The sequence below is a fragment of the Muntiacus reevesi genome, chromosome 6 (assembly GCF_963930625.1).
Source record: "Muntiacus reevesi chromosome 6, mMunRee1.1, whole genome shotgun sequence".
Lineage (NCBI taxonomy): Eukaryota > Metazoa > Chordata > Mammalia > Artiodactyla > Cervidae > Muntiacus > Muntiacus reevesi.
In genome coordinates, this window is record NC_089254.1 from 11369675 (window position 1) to 11388709 (window position 19035).

The following is a 19035-nucleotide window of genomic DNA, read 5'->3' on the forward strand; positions in this document are numbered from 1 at the left end:
GCTTTATGTTTAAGGAAACGTAAGGGCCCAGAAGTTGTCATCTTCAGATTTGACACAGCTAGGTCTGATGAATGTTCAAAGCAAGGCCACAGTCATTGATCCTCATGCTTTTCTCCGTCAAGATCATGTCATTAAAATTAAAGCCTGGTTGTTTTTTTTTTTTGAAAAATAAATTTTTTATATTTAATAATGTCTTTTAGGTCTTTCAATCAAATATTATATATCAAAAAAATTTTTTCTGTTGGCTTCTATTATAATACTGAATAATTTTTCAGGAAAGAGTTAAGCTCCAGCCTTCAATAAAGTCCATTTGTGTCTTGGAGAGTCTCTGTAGTTTAATTCCTCAACACAAACCCTGCATATTTATAAAATGATAATCAATATGTATAAACTGTGAACACATAACTTAAAATATGCATCCATTAAAATACATCTTATGATTAAACTGGGAAGTTCTTAAGCTGTCTTCTTAAAACTATAATGTTTCATCAGTATTACCTAAGTTATTAAACATGAATGTTTGTTAGAATTACATTGAACCTGTTTTTCCAAGTTTTGTTGTACCTTTCAATAATGAATAGTATAATTGAATCTGGAATGTATTTTCAAATGCATTTATAGTGGCTAAAAATCAGGTATATGGGGTATCAGATTAATGTTGTAGCCTCATTCCTGGTAAGGACACTCCACCTTTTCTTCCTTTGTGTCCCGTTGTAATTTATACTACTTAGACACATTTTGTGTATCCTGTAGGCAGCCTTAAATTATTATAAAGAGCTATGCAGGGTATTAATATGTTAAATAGAGAGTATTTAACATGTTTTCTAATGTAAGTTTACATTTCTTAGTAAATTAAATATTTTCTCTCTTAGGAAATTGTTTATGGCATTTTGGCTTACTGTTGAAACTAGCCTTCTTGCTGTTATGTATATGTTTTTTGGCATATTCTCAGGTTTGTATTGTCCTTTTTGGTTTATATTTTCTTGTATTTTATTCTAAAGTTCAAATCTGTTAAAGTATGAGAGAAGAGTCGGAGCTTTTTTTTTAAGCTTCATTTTTTAATGACTGTAATAAAAGTGTCACTCTGTAGTTGCCTACTCAGTGTAGTTCTTTTGAGACCTATCTACTTTTGTTACCTCTGTTTTTGTTGTAAGAGCAATTTAAAGCTCTTCTTCTGGCAATTGTTCAGAATCCATTTTACTTGACTTTGATCAATCAAACTTTTATTGAACGCCTCTTATAAGACACTACTCTAAGTGAAGATCAAAATTCTCTTGACAGAATTTGCAGCTTGGTTTGTGCATTATTCATGGCATCAAAGTGTTACTTGACTTTTCCCATAACTTCATAGAGCAAAATTTTGGCTGTTAATAAAGCCAACTTAGGGGCAAAGGGTCTTGTTTATGTGTAGTATGTATCTCTAACCTTTTATACCCCTATTTTGATGGTTGAGATTTTCTCAACTATTTTCTCAAGATGGCAAACTGCTACCTGCTGGTCAGTCCATTAGACAGACTTATTATTTGGGCAGCATGATATTTATGACAGTATTTTAATTTAAATGCATTTAGTTGTGACATATTTTGTAGTTTACTCCCATCTCCAACACTGTCTTGTATCTGACTCTACCAGCTGAAAATGCCATATGAGCATTGTGCATGTGTGTGTGTGTGTGTGTGTAAACTCCTATAGAGGGCTTTTCTTTTTTTTCTTATAGGCTTTCCTATTTATTTTCATCCTTAGAAATAAAGTATCTTATATCTGCCTGACTTCTAAGGTTTTTTGCAGGAAATATGTAAAGTAATAAGGAAACAATAGGCAAATGTTAAAGAAATAACCAGTTAAGTGTCATACTACTTGACAATTATTCATTAAAATTCCCAACACTTCCTGGTTCATCTGAGGGAGGGAAAGGAAGACAGACCAGGAGTTCATAAAAAGAATTAAAACTTAGCTTTGAATCAGTATTGACTACTGGATAAGAAAAAAATGTACATAGCCCAGAACAGCCCAGTGTCTTTCACAAATGGATGCTCATTAAATACTGTTGATTACATAAAAAACAAATTTTGATGAGAAATAAACTTGATACATGATCTATGGAATCCTGTATCTCTAGTACATATCGGTGAAATAGAGAAATGTGATATAATAGGTATACACTTTATATTGCAGGTCTTGGTAATAATCATCCTGAGGCATAGACCTTGATAGAACCTATTTTTATAAGTGACTAACATTTTAAATTCTGTGACTAAATGGAGAATCTTACATTTTATTAAAATAATAAAGTTCTTCTGACCGAAAGATTTGATATTACCTAAAACATAATACTGTTTTCATGTTTTACTTTGATTTTTTATTAGCCTTTTAAAAAACTGAAGTTGCACATTTTTTTTTTTAATGCCATGGCATCATGTATAATAATGGAGTTTCCATAATATAGTTTGTTGTCATTCTTTAGTCTGGAAATTGAGTGTTTTGTTCTCTTTTTTGAAAGACTTCATTAATGTACAGAAATGTACCCAAGACTTCTGCCCCTTCATTCCCAGATTTTCCAGACTGTCAGATCAATAAGAAGGTACATTCACTAACTTGACCAGAGTAAAGTTGTAAGCTTTGTTTCAAAGTCTAATAATGGCATTTGGGTATAGTTGATTGAATAAGGTGACTAATTCAGAGGATTCTTTTAATTCATATAGTTCATTATAGATTTATTATTAAGGACACTACATAAAGAAAAACTATAACCATCATCCTTTAGGTTATTGATACCATATTGGCTGAAGTAATTTATAGTTTTGTGTTTTTATCATTAAATAGTAGCTCTTAAAAATAAATAAATAAATAGTAGTCTTTTGTACACTAGATTAAATGGAATAACTTTCCAATTACCAACTTGGGGTTTGTTTTGTTTTGTTTTTTGATTTTGCAGTCTCAGTAGCCTTTCATGTGCTATGAAAGTAAGTTAACAAAAATGTTTTGTTATCTTTACTACCCATTAGTAAAATAAATTTCTTCTCAAATGAAATGACATTGTGATATGAAATAGAATTTTAAAATTATGAATGACCTTAATATAATCTTAACTTTAGAAAATTACAGTTTATAATAGAATTGCAAAAGCCAGTATTGACTTATACCATCTTAATTTATTTTCTGAATTCCTCTCTCAGGGTGCATTTGAGAAGATCTTTTCTCTTTGGCCATTGTCCAAGTGTTTTGAACTGAAAGGCAATGTATATGAATGGTGGTTCAGATGGAGGTTAGACCGTTATGTATGTATTTACCTTGTGCTCTTTTGCCATTTCAAATTATACTTTTTAAATTTATTTGGAAAAATGTAATCTGTTTTTATTTAGTTTTGGAGTAAGGAAACATGTTGATTTGGTAAATCAAAGCAATGCAGCCCACCCCTTGGTTTTCTTTTCTTTTCTATTTTTGCAGTGAGCAAAATATTTTCTTTATTTTTACACAGGTTATCTTAACATTTATTGTTATTGTTTTGATTCATCTGGTCTTTAAAAAATTATTGTTTTTTCATTGAAGTATACTTGATTTGCAATGTGTCAGTTTTTAAATGAAAATTCTTAAATGTTGGGAAGGGTTTAAAGTCGGGAGTATCATCGCTGTTTGGCAACATGTACCTAGGACTTGTTGTTGTTTAGCCTCTAAGTCATGCCCAGCTCTTCTGAGACCCCGTGGACTGTGGCCCACCAGGCTCCTCTGTCCATGGGGTTTCCCAGGCCAGAATTACTATGACTGCAAGTGGCATTTTTCATTCTTTTTTATGGCTGAGTAATGTTCCACTGTATACATGTACCACATCTTCTTTGTCCGTTCACCCACTGATGGATGTTTAGGGGCTTCCGTGTCCGCTGTTGTAAAGAGTGCTTCAGTGAACATTGGGGTGCATGCATCTTTTCAAATTATGGCTTTATCCAGATATATAAAATGTCTTTATTTCCTTACTTGCTGCTGGGACTACTTGAAGTAAACCAGCTTGTCTTGTCATTGCATGAGATGTTAGCTTGTCTATTACAGGTTGTTTCCAATGATCATTGACTTGACCTCATTTCTTGATGTTTAGGTTCTTCATAGAAACTTTGGACCTTTAAGCTTTGAACCTGTATACTTCTGTACATATTGTGCTCCTTTACCAAGTATATTTTCTATTTATTGAAAAGCAGCTATTTAAAACAGGTTTCCCCCCTTATTTTTCAGGTAGTCTTTCATGGAATGTTGTTTGCTTTCATTTATCTGGCTTTACAGAAGCGGCAAATACTTTCTGAAGGAAAGGGTGAACCTCTTTTTTCAAGCAAAATTTCAAATTTTCTATTATTTATTTCAGTAGTTTCTTTCTTGGTAAGTTTCACATGTAATCTTCTAAATTTCCAAAATCCCAAATGGTGCAGAAAATTAACTTTAAGAGATAGGAATTTTATCATTTGTTTTTAATAAATAAAATCTTTTACTTTTGAAATATCTTTTTCTCATTTTAAATTGAGCATAAATTCTAAAGAGAATATAAACATATATGTGTTAAATATGAAGAATAACTTGAGATCTCAGTGAAATAGGAATTTTAAAAGTTGTAATAAGTTTGGGAAAAAAATATAACCTATTTAACAGAAAGAGCCATCACTGTGTTATGATCACTATTTCTGGAAAAACACAGACTTAGGCTCCTCTCTCTCTACTTTGTTATATTTGAGCTTACCAAAATGAGTGAGGGGCAAACCTGTGTACAGTTTTTACTGAACTTCTTTTGATAGCATGATGAAGTATAATGTCGGACTTCCCTGGCAGTCCAGTGGTTAGCACTCTGCCTTCCAATGCAGGAGGTGTGGTTTTGATCCTTGGTCAGGCAGCTAAGCTTCCACATGGCTCCTGGCCAAAATGTCAAAACATGAAACAAAAGCGACCCTGTAATAAATTCAATAAAGGCTTTTAAAATGGTCCACATCCAAAAAAAAAGAAATCTTTAAATAAAATATGAAGTATGTTATAAATAAAGAAACTTCTTAAGATTGAGTGCTGCCTTTTTAAGGCGTAACTGTTTTTGTGAAGTGATCCATACGTTTTTTGTTTTAGACTTACTCCATCTGGGCTAGCAGTTGTAAAAACAAATCAGAGTGCAATGAGCTCCACCCGTCCGTTTCTGTGGTACAGGTAAGTATCTTTATTTAGAGAAACGTTTCTTAATTTCTGATTAGAACAAGGAGTCTTTAGAGACAGCTTTTATATCGAAATCTGTTAATATCTTTCTAAGCCCTACCTTCCTCTACTGTAATAGAGATACTAAAATCTCTTTTAAAGGGGGTGGTTATTAAATGTTATTATTAAATGTATAGAAATGATTGGTGTTTATCACTTGATAAGCACTTAGAAAATGTTAATTCATTTCTCCTGTTTGCTGTTTCATCATTTGTTTATTCAGATTTCTTCATTTACTTGTCTTTGGCCTTACTTATTAATGGCCTTCCACGTGTTAAGAACCATGCTACAGGTCAGAAGTGCATGTAGTTCCTGCCCTCAGAACTTACAGTCCAGTAGAAATATGGATGAACATTTATGCACTTAACAGTTTTTAAAATTCATTTAGCAAGTCTTTGATACTTGTATGTGCTAGATGTTATGCTGAGGGATATAGTGATGACTAAAGCAGATGAGCTCCCTACCCTCACAGAGCCTGTATTCTTCAGTTGCAGATGGTAATCATAATCACCAAGTAATCGTAAACAGAAGTTCATGATGCTCCAAGGGAATACAGTAAGGATATATGACCTAGTTGGAGTTGGAATGAAGGTGGTTAGGGTTCAGAGAAGGTTTCCCTGATAAAGTTAAGCTGAGAGGAGCTTCCCTGGTGGTCCAGCGGATAAGACTCTGTGATTCCGCTGCAGGGGGTGCAAGTTTGATCCCTGGTCAGGGAAGTTCTGAATGCCATAAGGTACAGCCAAGAAGGGGGGGTGGAAAAATTAAGCTAAGGTTGGAGGAATGAAGGCAGGCAATGAGAACTTAGACCCTGTGGGTAGAAAAGAGTATATTCCCATTCAGGGAACTTGAAGAAAGCCACTGGGGCTGGAACTCAGAGAGCCAGAGTCTTAAAGGGAGGCGGGGGGTGGGGGGGGGATTGGGACGGGGAACACATGTAAATCCATGGCTGATTCTTGTCAATGTATGGCAAAACCCACTACAATATTGTAAAGTAATTAGCCTCCAACTAATAAAAATAAATGAAAAATAAATAAATTAATTAATTAATAAAAGAATTATATGGTAGTGACTGGGAGGTGGGTAGAGGCTGCTCAGGGCAGCCCAAATCAGATTTGTATTTTACAGAGATACCTGTGGTTACAGATAGGGCATTGTGATTAGTGTGGTGATGGTTAAGTACAGGGCACTTTAGAGCATTTGGGATTTCTTCCTAATCAGTCTTGATATCAGGGTTCTTGGAGAAAGTTATGTCTAAGCCAAAGCCTAAAAACTGTATGGTTCAACAGAAAGGAACAGGGAGGATTTCTGGAGGATCTTCTTTTAGGTTTTTAGTTCTCTTCAATGAAGAAACTATTTCATCCGTCTTAAACCTCTATATAGTCAGTAGAACTAAGCATATGACCAACTCTCCAAACACAATTGATAATGACATTTTAAAAATTGTACTAAATTAATATAGCATTTTCAGGACTTCCACAGAAGTCATGCTTACAAGTAACACTTTGTATTTCGTATCTGATGTCATTTCTGTAACAAGGTGAAAGGAAGGGGGCTGTCCCACTAACATCACACCAATGTAAGAGTAGCTCAGGGAGAGAGTGACTGCACATAGAATAATGTTAACATAAACCCTGCTGGGCTGCATCACTTTAACTCCCAGTCACTATATGCCACACATTCATCTTTCCTTAGTTACTTTTTCCCACCTTTACATTGCTGTCAGTAGAAGGAGCCTTGAAGAGAGCAAAAAGATGGGGGTGGGCAGCTCCCAACAGAGTGAATACTTTATAGAAGAAGCAAAATCGTATCGTGGAATTTTATTAATTTTGATAGCATTTCTTTCTACACAAAGGTCCTCAAGATGAGTTTATATTTCTTCTAATACATATAAAATAAAACTGTCCAGCCATATAAAACTTGCCCTTGTTTGCACTATATAGACCACATGCTCAGAAATCCAGTTTGAGTAGACTCTAGATCAAAAATAACTTGCATGTAAAGTAATTAGCCTCCAACTAATAAAAATAAATGGAAAAAAGAAAAAAAAATAACTTGCAAATACTTCATCTATTGAGGGAAAAAAAACAGTCTATGTATTCAGTTCAGTAACATAAAGAACAAAGTTATCACTTGAAAGAAAGCAAAATTCTTTTAATAAACAGATTATTAATATTTGCCTGTGTGTTTTTTCTTTAGATTTTAGCCTTCATCCTAATAAGGAATATCCCTGGGTATGCTCGTTCAGTTTACAGTTCATTTTTTGCTTGGTTTGGAAAAATTTCATTGGAGGTTGGTACATTAATATTTTGATCTGTCTCACACTACCCAGTGTTTTATGGAGCTGTGTATATAAATGTATATATAGGTGTGTAACTGACTTTTTTTTTAAAACCAAAGCTATGTTTATGAAATTATAGGCAAGAAACTTTGAACTTAAACAGCAGTATTGTAGAATGTTTTTAAAGTCTTATTTACATGGCTAGATAGAGATGACTTTCACATACTTATTTTGTCTTAAACTTTCAAGTATAACCAAGATGTGGAAATAAGATGAGAAAAAATGAAATAGATACAAATGAAATTTGTAAATAGACATAAATGAAATCAAGCTGAGAGGATTTTGATTTGTTGTTCATTTGTAATTAAATATTATATTGCTGGAATTTAGTTTATTGACACTTATCATAATAAAATTCACTCTTATTGAAAGTTTGGGGGAAATTTTTAAACTCATTATTTTGTGTGCAGTAAGTAATATGACTTTATCCTCAAAATCATTTTAAAGTAGGTATGAAATACATGCAATGTATTCTGAGTTTTATTATTGAAATAGAACACTTTAAAATAGTAGAATTCATTTAATCATAAAAGATACATTTTAGAGTTATAATATGTATTAAGTTGTCTTTAAAATGGGAAAGACTTCTGTGTGATTCAATTATACATTCTTTTTCAGATTCTCTTCCCTTATAGGTTATTACAAGATGTTGAGTATAGTTCCTTGTGCTATTTATTAGATTCTTGTTGGCTATCTATTTTACATATAATCCCAACCTGCTAATTTATCACCTCCCCATTTTCCCATTGGTAACTAGCCATAAGTTTGTTTTCTGTATCTGTGAGTCTCTTTCTGTCTTGGAATTAAGTTCATTTGTTTTGTTTTGTTTGTAAGATTCTCCAGATAAGTGATATCATATGATACTTATCTTTGTCTGGCTTGCTTCACTTATTATGATAATTTCTAGGTCTGTTTTTTATGACTGATGTTCCATAAACACACACACACACACACACCCCCCCTTCTTTATCCTTTCACCTGCCAATGGACAGTTAGGTTGCTTCTGTGTCTTGGCCATTGTAAATAGTACTGCAAAGAAGACTAGATATTTTTCAATTATCATTTTCTCTAGCTATATTCCAAGGAGTGAAATTACTAGATCATATGGCCACTTGAAAAGAATGTGTATTCTGCTTTTTTTTTTTTTTTGACTGTAATGTCCTGAAGATATCATTTAAGTCTGACTATTCTGTTGTATCATTTAGCATTCTGTTGCCTTATTGATTTTCTCTCTCAAAGATTTGTCCATTGATGTGCCTGGGGTGTTAAAGGCTTCTAATTATTGTATTCCTGTCACTTTCTCCCTTTATGTTTGTTAGTATCTCCTTGCAGTGGTCCTTTTTTTTTATCATTATACAGTATCCTTCTTTATATCCTTTGTTTTAAAGTCTATCTTGTCTCATATGAGTATTGTGACTCTAGTCGTTTCTGTTTGCATGAAATATCTTTTTACATCCCCTCCCTTTTAATCTTTGAGTGTCCTTTGTCCTAAAGTGGGTCTTTTGAAGACAGCATATTGTAGGCTTTTGTTTTTATAATCCAGTCTGCCACTCTGTGTCTTTTGGTTGGAGCATTTAGTCCACTAACATTTAAAGTAATTATTGATAGTGATAGTGATAGTGAAGTCAGTCAGTCGTGTCTGACTCTTTGCGACCCCGTTGACTGTAACCTACCAGGCTCCTCCATCCATGGGATTCTCCAGGCAAGAATTATTGATAGATATGCTATTTATTGCCATTTTAAATCTTGTCTTCTTGTTGGTTTTATATTTCTCCTTTGTCTCTTTTTGTTTTTCCTTTTGTGGTTTGATAGTTTCCTTTTGTATTATACTTATGTTCTCTTCTTGCTTTTCGTGAATCTGTTGTGTTTTGATTTGCCATTGCTCTGTTTTCTTCAAGTACATTAACTTCTTCCTATATCTACTTGGTTTAGACTGGTAGTCATACAGGCTCACACACTTGCTAAAAAAAAGTCTATATTTTCGTACTCTCCTCCCCCACATTTTATGATGTCCTCCTTTACATCTTCTTGTCCAACCTGTTGCTGTCCATTGTGGTCATCCTTGCATTCACAAAATTTTTAAATTTTTTAAAATCTTTATACTGGTTTATTTAAGAGATGTACTTTACAATTATGGTATTTTTTTTCCCTATAGATTCCTCTTTTCTATTTAGAGAAGTCCTTTCAATATTTCCTTTAGGATGGGTTTAGTGTTGTTGTATTCTTTTAGTTTTTGCTTATCTGAGAAATTCTTTCTCTCTCCTTTTATTCTAAGTTATAATCTTGCTGGGTAAAGTATCCTACACTACAGGATTTTGCCTTATAAGACTTTTAATATACCTTGCCACTCCCTTCTAACCTGAAGCATTTCTGTAGAGAAATTGCCTGATAACCTTATAGGGGTTCCCTTGTAGTTAACTCTTTGCTTTTCTCTTACAAGCATTTAGAATCTTCTCTCTAACTTTTGCCACTTTAATTATGTCTTGGCATAGGTCTGTTTGGGTTCATCTTGTTTGGGACCCTGTGTACTTCCTATACCTGAGATACCTCTGCTTCCTTCTTTAGGTTTGGGAATTTTTTTTTTTTTTTTTTGGTTTGGACAATTTTTAGCCATAATTTCTTCAAGTACATTTTCAGTCCCCTTTTCTGTCTCTTCTTCTGGGATCCCTACTTGTGGATTGGCATGCTTTATCTTATCCTATAAGTCTGTTACATTGCTTTCATTTTTTTTTTTTAAATTGGCTTTCTCTCCACTGTTCTAATTGGGTAATTTCCATTATTCTGTCTTCTAGATCACTTATTCCTTCTTCTGCATTATCCATTCTGCTCTTCATTGCAGTTCATTCACCTTTTGTCTGTGCAAATGAATTTTCTAATTTTTCTTGGCTCCTTCTCATAGCTTCAAGTCCCTCTTTAACAATAATTTGCATTTCTGTCCATAGCCTCTCTTCATTCCTTCAGTATTTTCACTGTCTCCTTTTTAAACTCAGTATCTGTTAGACTGAAGAGGTCTGTTTTATTGCTTGTTCTTTCAGGGGAATTCTTTTCATAATTTTAATTGGGAGCGGTTCCTCTGCTTCTTCATTTTGCATATTTCTCTTGCTGTCTGAGTTTAGGAGGAACAATCATCTGTGGTCTTGGAGGTCTGTCTTTCTGTAGGTGCGTCCCTATGTAGCCTGCATGGGTTTAGTATTTTTTGGTGCAAGTGCTCGTTTTAGCACGGATGCCTGCCACCCCTTTGCCCAGTGTACGCTGGCCGTTGTCCTCTTGATAGGAGGTGTGACTTGTGACCAGAGCCTGCACTGGGTATGGAACTGGGCGTCCTCCTTGCCCTGTAGCTGTCATTGCCCTGTCGGGGCAGGGTCTGCCCCCCAGCTGCTGGCCTAGAGGCCCCCAGATGCTTTGCTGAGCTGCATTTCTGAGCTACAGTGTGAGGTAGGTGAGGCTGGAGCTCTCCCTCTGGGAGAGCAGCCTCTGAGTCTCCTTGCAGGAGCTGTTGTGTCCCCTTTCACATGTCAGGGCTCACAGACGCATTGTTGTTGGCACTGCCCTCAGCTCTGCCTCAGTAGTGGGAATGCCAGCCATGGCCCTGGTATCCCTGGGGTGTTGTCTTCCCAGGACCACAGTACTCACGCCTCTGAATCCAGTGTGGGAGCTGTGGAGGCATCTCATACCCGGGCCTAGCCCAGCCCTCACGCACGTGTACCCGCAGAGCCCACAGCTGCTGAGGTCAGAGCCCTCCCAGCGGCAGAAGCATCTGTTGTCTATTTGTATGTCCCACAGGTGCTGAATTTACAAAGCTGCCAGTGGAGGTGTAAATCCACGGCTCACCCAGCCATGGGGAGAGGATTCAGTCCTGCTTCCCATGTTGCTTGGCCCCTGGGGCTCAGCTGTGGTTTCAGCCCCGCTTCTGCATGTGGGCAACCCGCTGGCATGGGATCCTGGGGCCTGCCGAGACAGTGGTTGACACAGGGGTCTCCTGAAGCAGCGGCAGCTGGGGTGCACTCTCCTGGAGGCGGAGGAGGCAAGGCATGGGCCAGCATATGGAGCAAGAGGCTGCTGTGGCGGCCCACCCTTCACACGCCGCTTAACAATGGCCCTTCGTTTCTACAGCAGGCCCACGCTCCTGCAAACACCTGCTGTTGCAGCCACACCACACCCCAGCTCCTTCAGGCTGTCTCCATGCATTCAGCACCAGTCTTTTCCCCAGGTCTACCTCATAGTGGTTTTGATTTGCATTTCTCTGGTAGTTAGTGATGTTGAACATCTCTTCAGGTACCTTTTGGCCCTCTGTATGTCTTCTTTGGAGAAATATCTATTAGAGCTTCTGCCGTTTTTTTGACTGAGTTGTTTGTGTGATTTTTAAAAAAATTGTATTGGAATGCAGTTGATTTACCATGTTGTGTTAGTTTCAGGTACGCAGCAAAATGAGTCAGTTGTGCACATATCCACTCTTTGAGAGTAGATTCTTTTCCCATATAGATCACGGTGGAGTCCTGAGTAGAGCTCTACTATGTAGCAGTTATTTGCTACCTGTTTTATATGTAGGAGTGCGTGCGTATCAGTCCCAGGCTTCCAGTTTATCCCTACACCCTCTTTACTGCCTGGTAGCCACAGGTTTGTTTTCTACATCTGTAACTCTGTTTCCGTTTTATATATAAGTTCACTATATATAATGAAGTTCTTTGACCTTTACTTCACTCAGTATCAATCCATCTGTGTCCACCCATGTTGCCGCAAGTGGTGTTATTTCATTCTTTCTTTTGGCTGAGTAATGTTCCGTTGTAAATATGCACCACGTCTTCTTTATCCATTCCTCTGTTGGACATTTAAGTTGCTTCCATGTCCTGACTATCATAAATAGTGCTGAATATTGGTGTGCATGTGTCTTTTCAAATTATGGTTTTCTCTGGATATATGCTCAGGAGTGGGATTGCTGGATCATATGGCAGCTCTATTTTTAGTTTTTTAAGAAACCTTCGTACTTCCTGCATAGTGGCTGTGCCCAGACTACATTTCCACCAACTGTATAGGGGAGTTCACCTTTCTCCATACTCTCTCCAGCATTTATTGTTTATAGATTTTTGATGATGGCCATTCTGACTGTTGTGAGGTGATACCTCATGGTAGTTTTGATTTGCATTTTTCTAATAATTAGTGATTTTGAACATCTTTTCATGTGATTTTTAGCCAGCTGTATATCTTCTCTGAAGAAATGTCTGTTTAGATCTTCTGCCTATGTTTTCATTGGGTTGCTTTTTGATACTGAGCTGCATGAGCTGTTTGTATATTTTGGAGATTAATCCTTGTCAGTTGCTTCATTTGCGAATATTTTCTCCATTTTTGTAGGTCGTCTTTTCATTTTGTTTATGGTTTCCTTTGCTGTGCAACAGCTTTTAAGTTTAATTAGGTCATATTTGTTTGTTTTTGTTTCTATTTTCGTTACTATAGGAGGTGGATTGAAAAAAATCTTGCTGTGTTTTATGTCAAAGTGTTTTTGCTGTGTTTTCCTACAAGAATTTTATAGTGTCTGGTTTTACATTTAGGCCTTTAATCCATTTTGAGTTTATTTTTTTGTTCTAATTTCATCCTTTTACATGGAGCTGTCCAGATTTCCTAGCACCCCTTACTGAAGAGGCTCTCTTCTCTCCATTGTATATTCTTGCCTCCTCTGTCATAGATTAGGTGACAGTAGGTGTGGGTTTACCTCTGGGCTTTCTGTCTTGCTCCATAGATACGTATTTCTGTTTTTGTGCCACTGTCATTTTATTTTTGTGCCAGTGTCATACTGTTTTGATTATTGTCTCTTTGTAGTCTAGTCTGAAATCAGGGAGCCTGATTACCCAGTGCCATTTATCTTAAGATTAGTGTGTCTGTGGGGTCTTTTGTGTTTCCATACAATTTTTAAGATTTTTTTGGTTCTAGATCTGAAAAAAAATGGCATTGGTAACTTGATAGGTGTTACATTGAATCTGTAGTTTACTTTGTGGTATAGGCATTTTGACAATAGACTTTTCAAGGCCGGCAGTGAAACAGTTATGCTATCATATGTTTGAATTGGGAAGATCTATAGTATATTTATGGACTTTCTGAAAATACCTAACTTGAAATATTTTTCCTTCCAGCTGTTTATTTGCCAATATCACATATGGCTGGCAGCAGACACAAGGGGTATCTTGGTCCTCATACCTGGAAACCCTATGCTCAACATTATTGTCAGCACTTTCATATTTGTTTGTGTGGCACATGAAATTTCTCAGATCACTAATGATCTTGCACAGATTATTATTCCTAAAGATAACTCATCTCTGTTGAAAAGATTGGCATGTATAGCTGCATTTTTTTGTGGACTCCTCATCTTATCATCCATTCAAGATAAATCAAGACATTAGGATTCTAAAAACTTAAAACTCTTCAGATTAACTGTGAATCTACCTAGAGGAGAACAGCGTCTATCTGGAGATGTATTGTAAATGTAAATAAAAATTTGTGTGGCAAGAAGATAGCTCAGTGACGTCTGTTGAACATGTGTGGTTGTATATTTTGGAAATGTACATATACAATGTGAAATACTGAAAAAATTGAAGCAGAGTGCATCGTATAGGACTGCATGTGAAAAGTCTTTTCTACTGGATCTACATTTCCATTTAAAAGTGATTTTAAGTTAACATATGAAGGCAGGGAAATAATTACCTTTCCAGTAAAAATACAGATACTTTAATTAGCTTAAGTAACACCACTGAGTGTTTTGATATTTACTAAATTTATGGTAATAAAAATGGTATGCACCTATTTTCATCATGGAACTTCCTACTTCATCGGAAACTTTCTTGCTCAAGAGAGATTGCAGTGTTGTTCTCTTGTATGTGCAATGATGTAGAGTGACAAGCAGTGTGTCTTTTATTGTTCATGCTCTGATACTATGTTTCCTGACATGACTTTTCCTCCTAACTTTGGTTTTCAGGATTATAAGCCTAAAACCTTTGTACACTTTGTCCCAGAGTTGTTCTAGGCTCCATGACAGGCTTTTGTCATTGATGCTCTTGTAGCTTTTTATAAAAAGGCCAAATTTTCTTTCCAGTCCAAACATTCACCTATTTCCTTTCCTTAAGCTACACCAGTGTAATACCAGTGTTACCCTGTGGATTCATCACATATGCTTTCCCCATCCAATTAGTTTTTGTATATTATTTCCAATGTTTGGAAGCTCTTTATAACCATTTTGGTATTTCCTATTACTCCCTCCTATTTTTAAAAAAATATTTATCAACCTAAATGTGTGCAGTGTAGTAAAGATTCAAGATATGTTTGAGATATATAACCATAAGTAGAATTTTAAGTAAACTGGTCACCTTGGTCACCTTGGGCAATGTTTGTTTTTGGTTTTGTTACAGGCTTAACTGTTAGAGGTATAAATTTATTTATCTGTTGTACAGATTTGATTACAGATTTTAATGTTTTAAAAATTGCACTTGTTTGCTGTTACTGTGTATGGGGTAAAATATTTTTTGTTCATGGTATATGAAAATATGGAATAATTTAAACAGTAAATAAACATTCTGTGGATGCTTATTTTTGTATTGTAAAGTATCAATTAAACTATGTGGTTTTTTTAAAAGCTGGATCCATTAATGATTGGTTCAAATGTCTAATTCATTTCCTCAGTTTAAATTTACTTTTTTAAACCTCTTAGCATATATGGGTAAGTCACAGTGATAGTTAAAGAATAATTTAGTTATCAGTGCTTCAGAGGATAATCTGCACTTTCTGCTCATGAGTTAAAACATTGTTTTATTAGTAATGTTACTTGAAGATTTAAAAAATTGAAGTGTATCTTTAGCACTGGATTTAGTGCTAGTGGTATATTTCCATTAATTGACGAGTGTCTCTCAAACAGATGTGTGTTCTTTCCTTTTCTCTCTTCTTCTGCCGTTACTTAGTCTTTTGACATTTCCCAGATAGACAATTGTCATGATTCATTGCTCTGCTTCCTAGACTGCAGGCTTATAAGTAGACAATAGTATAGTTATAAATCAAACACTTCCAAGTACTGTGATCACATTATTCTTGCTAGTGTGGCTTGCCAATGAGTAGAGTGCATTTTAATTTAGCTTGTAAGTTTTATCACCTGAGAAAGATTCTTCCTGATGAAACAACTGAAAAAAAAGATGACCAGTATTTGTCTTTTAGGAGCATTTATGTCTTCTAATAGTGATACCCAGCTGATTACAAGGTTTCTTCCCTGTTTGAACTCAAGCCTAAAACTTAACTGGTGAGCCCTATTTCTTCATCACATGTTTTCATTTAATGTACATATAAAATAACACAGTGACAGATAAAAATTAAAATAATTAAAATATACATTTGTAATTAAAATATTCTATTTGTATTTGATTTTCCTAATGAGTCTTTACAGATAAGAGGTTGTTGTGCTCTAAGTTGCCACAATGTTAGCATCTATGTATGCTGTGTTTTAATATTTTTTTCTGCATTGACTCACATAATGATTATCTGCATTACTCAATCATACCATTCTTCAGAGAAAGATGTTTAACAGAATATTTAGCAATGCTAAAATTTAGATGAAATCACAGGTTCTCTGAAGCTGAGTTTCTATAAATTGCATCACATTGAAAAATCTGTCTTCTGGCCTCTGAAGGCACTTGGCTTACTCAGGCTACACCAGCCCTCCACTGTTGCCTTTGTCAAGCCTTCCCATTTGTATGAACAGCCAAAACAGCATTAAAACTTCAGGGCCTTGTGATACAGCACATTAACAAACTGAAAGATAAAAGCCGTGTGATCATCTCAAGAGATGCAGAAAAAGCCTCTGACAAAATTCAGCACCCATTTATGATTAAAGCTCTTCAGAAAATGAGCATAGAAGGAACCTACATAGTAAAGACCATATGTGATAAGCCTACAGCAAACTTTATTCTCAATGGTAAAAAACTGAAAGCATTTCCCCTAAGATCAGGAACAAGACAAGGGTGTCCACCTTCCCCACTATTATTCAACCTAGTTTTGGAAGTCCTAGTTACAGCAATCAGAGAAGAAAAAGAAATGAATCCAGATTGGAAAAAAAGTAAAGCTCTCACTGTTTGCAGATGACATGGTACTGTATGTAGAAAACACAAAAGACAGTATCAGAAAATTACTAGAGCTAATCAGTGAATTTAAGAAAGTTGCAGGATACTAAATCAATACACAGAAATCACTTTCATTTCTATATTTTAACATTGAAAAATCAGAAAGAGAAATTAAGGAATCAATCCCATTCACAATTGCAATGAAAAGAAATATCTAGGAGTGAACTTACCTACGGAGACAAAGGAACTGTACACAGAAACTTAAAAGACACTAATGAAAGAAATCAAAGATGACACAAACAGATGGAGCGATATTCCATGTTCCTGGGTAGGAAGAACCAATATTGTGAAAATGACTATACTACCAAACGCAGCCTACAGATTCAGTGTGATCCCTATCAAATTACCAATGATATTTTTCACAGAACTAGAACAAAAAAATTTTACAATTCACATGGAAACACAAAAGACCTCAAATAGACAAAGCAGTCTTCAGAAAGAAGAGTGGAACTGGAGAAATCAACCTTCCTGGCTTCAAATTATACTACAAAGCTATAGTCACCAAGACAGTATGGTACTGGCACAAAAACAGAAATATAGAACAATGGAACAAGATAGAAAGTCCAGAAATAAACCCATGCACCTACGGGTACCTTACTTTTGAAAAGGAGGCAAGAACATACAATGGGGCAAAGACAGCCTCTTCAATAAATGGTGCTGAGAAAACTGGACAGCTACATGTAAAAGAAATTTGAACACTTCCTAACACCATACACAAGGATAAACTCAAAATGGACCAAAGACCCAAATGTAAGACCAGAAACAATAAAACTCTTAGAGGAAAACATAAGCAGAACACTCAAAGCAAGATCCTCTATGACCCACCTCCTAGAGTAACAGAAATAAAAACAAAAGTAAACAAGTGGGACCTGATTAAACTTGAAAGCTTTTGCACAGCAAAGGAAACTATAAGCCAAGTGAAAAGACAACCCTCAGGATGGGAGAAAATGATCGCAAATGAAACAACTGACAAAGGATTAATTTCCAGAATATACAAGCAGCTCATACAACTCAATACCAGAAAAACAAACAGATGTTTCTCCAAAGAAGACATACAGGTGGTTAATAAACACATGAAAAGACACTCAACATCACTCATTATTAGAGAAATTCAAATGAAAACTACAATGAGATATCACCTCACACCAGTCAGAATGGCTGTCATCAAAAAGTCAACAAGCAATAAATGCTGGAGAGGGTGTGGGGAGACAGACTGCTCTTGCACCATTGGTGAGAACAAAAATTGATATAGCCCGTATTGAAGATGATATGGAGATTCCTTTAAAAAATAGGAATAAAATCACCATATGACCCAGCAATCCCACTCCTAGTCATATACCCTGAGGAAACCAAAATTGAAAAAAACACATGTATCCCATTGTTCATTGCAGCATTATTTTCAATAGAACATGGAAACAACCTAGATGTCCATCAACAGTTGAATGGATAAAGTCCTGGTACATATACACAATGGAATATTACTTAGCCCTAAAAAGGAATGCCTTTGAGTCAGTTCTAATGAAGTGGGTGAACCTAGAACCTATTACACAGAGTGAAGTAAGTCAGAAAGAGAGAAATAGCATTTTCTAATGCATATATACAGAATCTAGGAAAATGGTACTGAAGAATTTACTTACAGGGCAGCAGTGGAGAAACAGACATAGAGAATACACTTGTGGACAAGGGGAGGAGAGGGTGAGATGTATGGGAAGAGTACCATGGAAACTTACATTACCATCTGTAAAATAGATAGCCAATGAGAATTTGCTTTATGGGTCAGGAAACTCAAACAGGGGCTCTGTATCAACCTAGAGGGGTGGGATGGGGAGGGAGAGGGGAGGGAGGTTCAGAAGGGAGGGGTATGTGTATACCTCTGGATGATTCATGTTAAGGTTTGACAGAAAACAACAAAATTTGGTAAAGCAATTATCATTCAATAAAAAAAATTATTAAAAAAAATTTCAGAGCTTTCACATAAAACCATTCACTGTACCTATGAAGTGAATCCTATTACTCTAGGTGCTAGTATAAAACAACATTTCTATCCTACCATTCCATTGTAAGACAAGTTGCCAGTTAAAATTTTTATAATGGGTGAATATTATTTCAAATGTTAGGAAGCTTTTAAGCATTGTAAAATTAACTTTAACAATAAGCATATATATGTTTGATTATTGTATTTTTAAACTAGATTGTAGAAAATATTCAATACATGTGTAAACTATTAAGCCTATTAAATAGACCATAGGACCTAAGGTAGAACCTTCATAAAACAGACTTAATAAAAGACAGTTTGTCAAGGAACATGCAACTTTTAGGAGAATGCCTCCT

At 35.5% G+C, this 19035-nt stretch overlaps 1 protein-coding gene across 3 annotated transcripts in view; it reads left to right on the forward strand.

Annotated features, from left to right (window-relative positions):
* CASD1 (CAS1 domain containing 1) overlaps positions 1–15127 on the forward strand; it is a 53268-nt gene extending 38141 nt beyond the window's left edge. For 2 of the 3 annotated variants that reach the window (XM_065939031.1, XM_065939034.1), the window contains exons 13-19: positions 873–952; positions 2501–2581; positions 3177–3278; positions 4225–4365; positions 5095–5172; positions 7414–7506; positions 13681–15127. In XM_065939031.1, coding sequence (XP_065795103.1) covers positions 873–952; positions 2501–2581; positions 3177–3278; positions 4225–4365; positions 5095–5172; positions 7414–7506; positions 13681–13947 — 842 coding nt within the window. In that variant the 3' untranslated portion in view covers positions 13948–15127. The remainder of the gene's footprint in view (positions 1–872; positions 953–2500; positions 2582–3176; positions 3279–4224; positions 4366–5094; positions 5173–7413; positions 7507–13680) is intronic. The other variant, XM_065939032.1, reaches the window with a different exon arrangement.
* The last annotated feature ends 3908 nt before the right edge of the window (positions 15128–19035 follow it).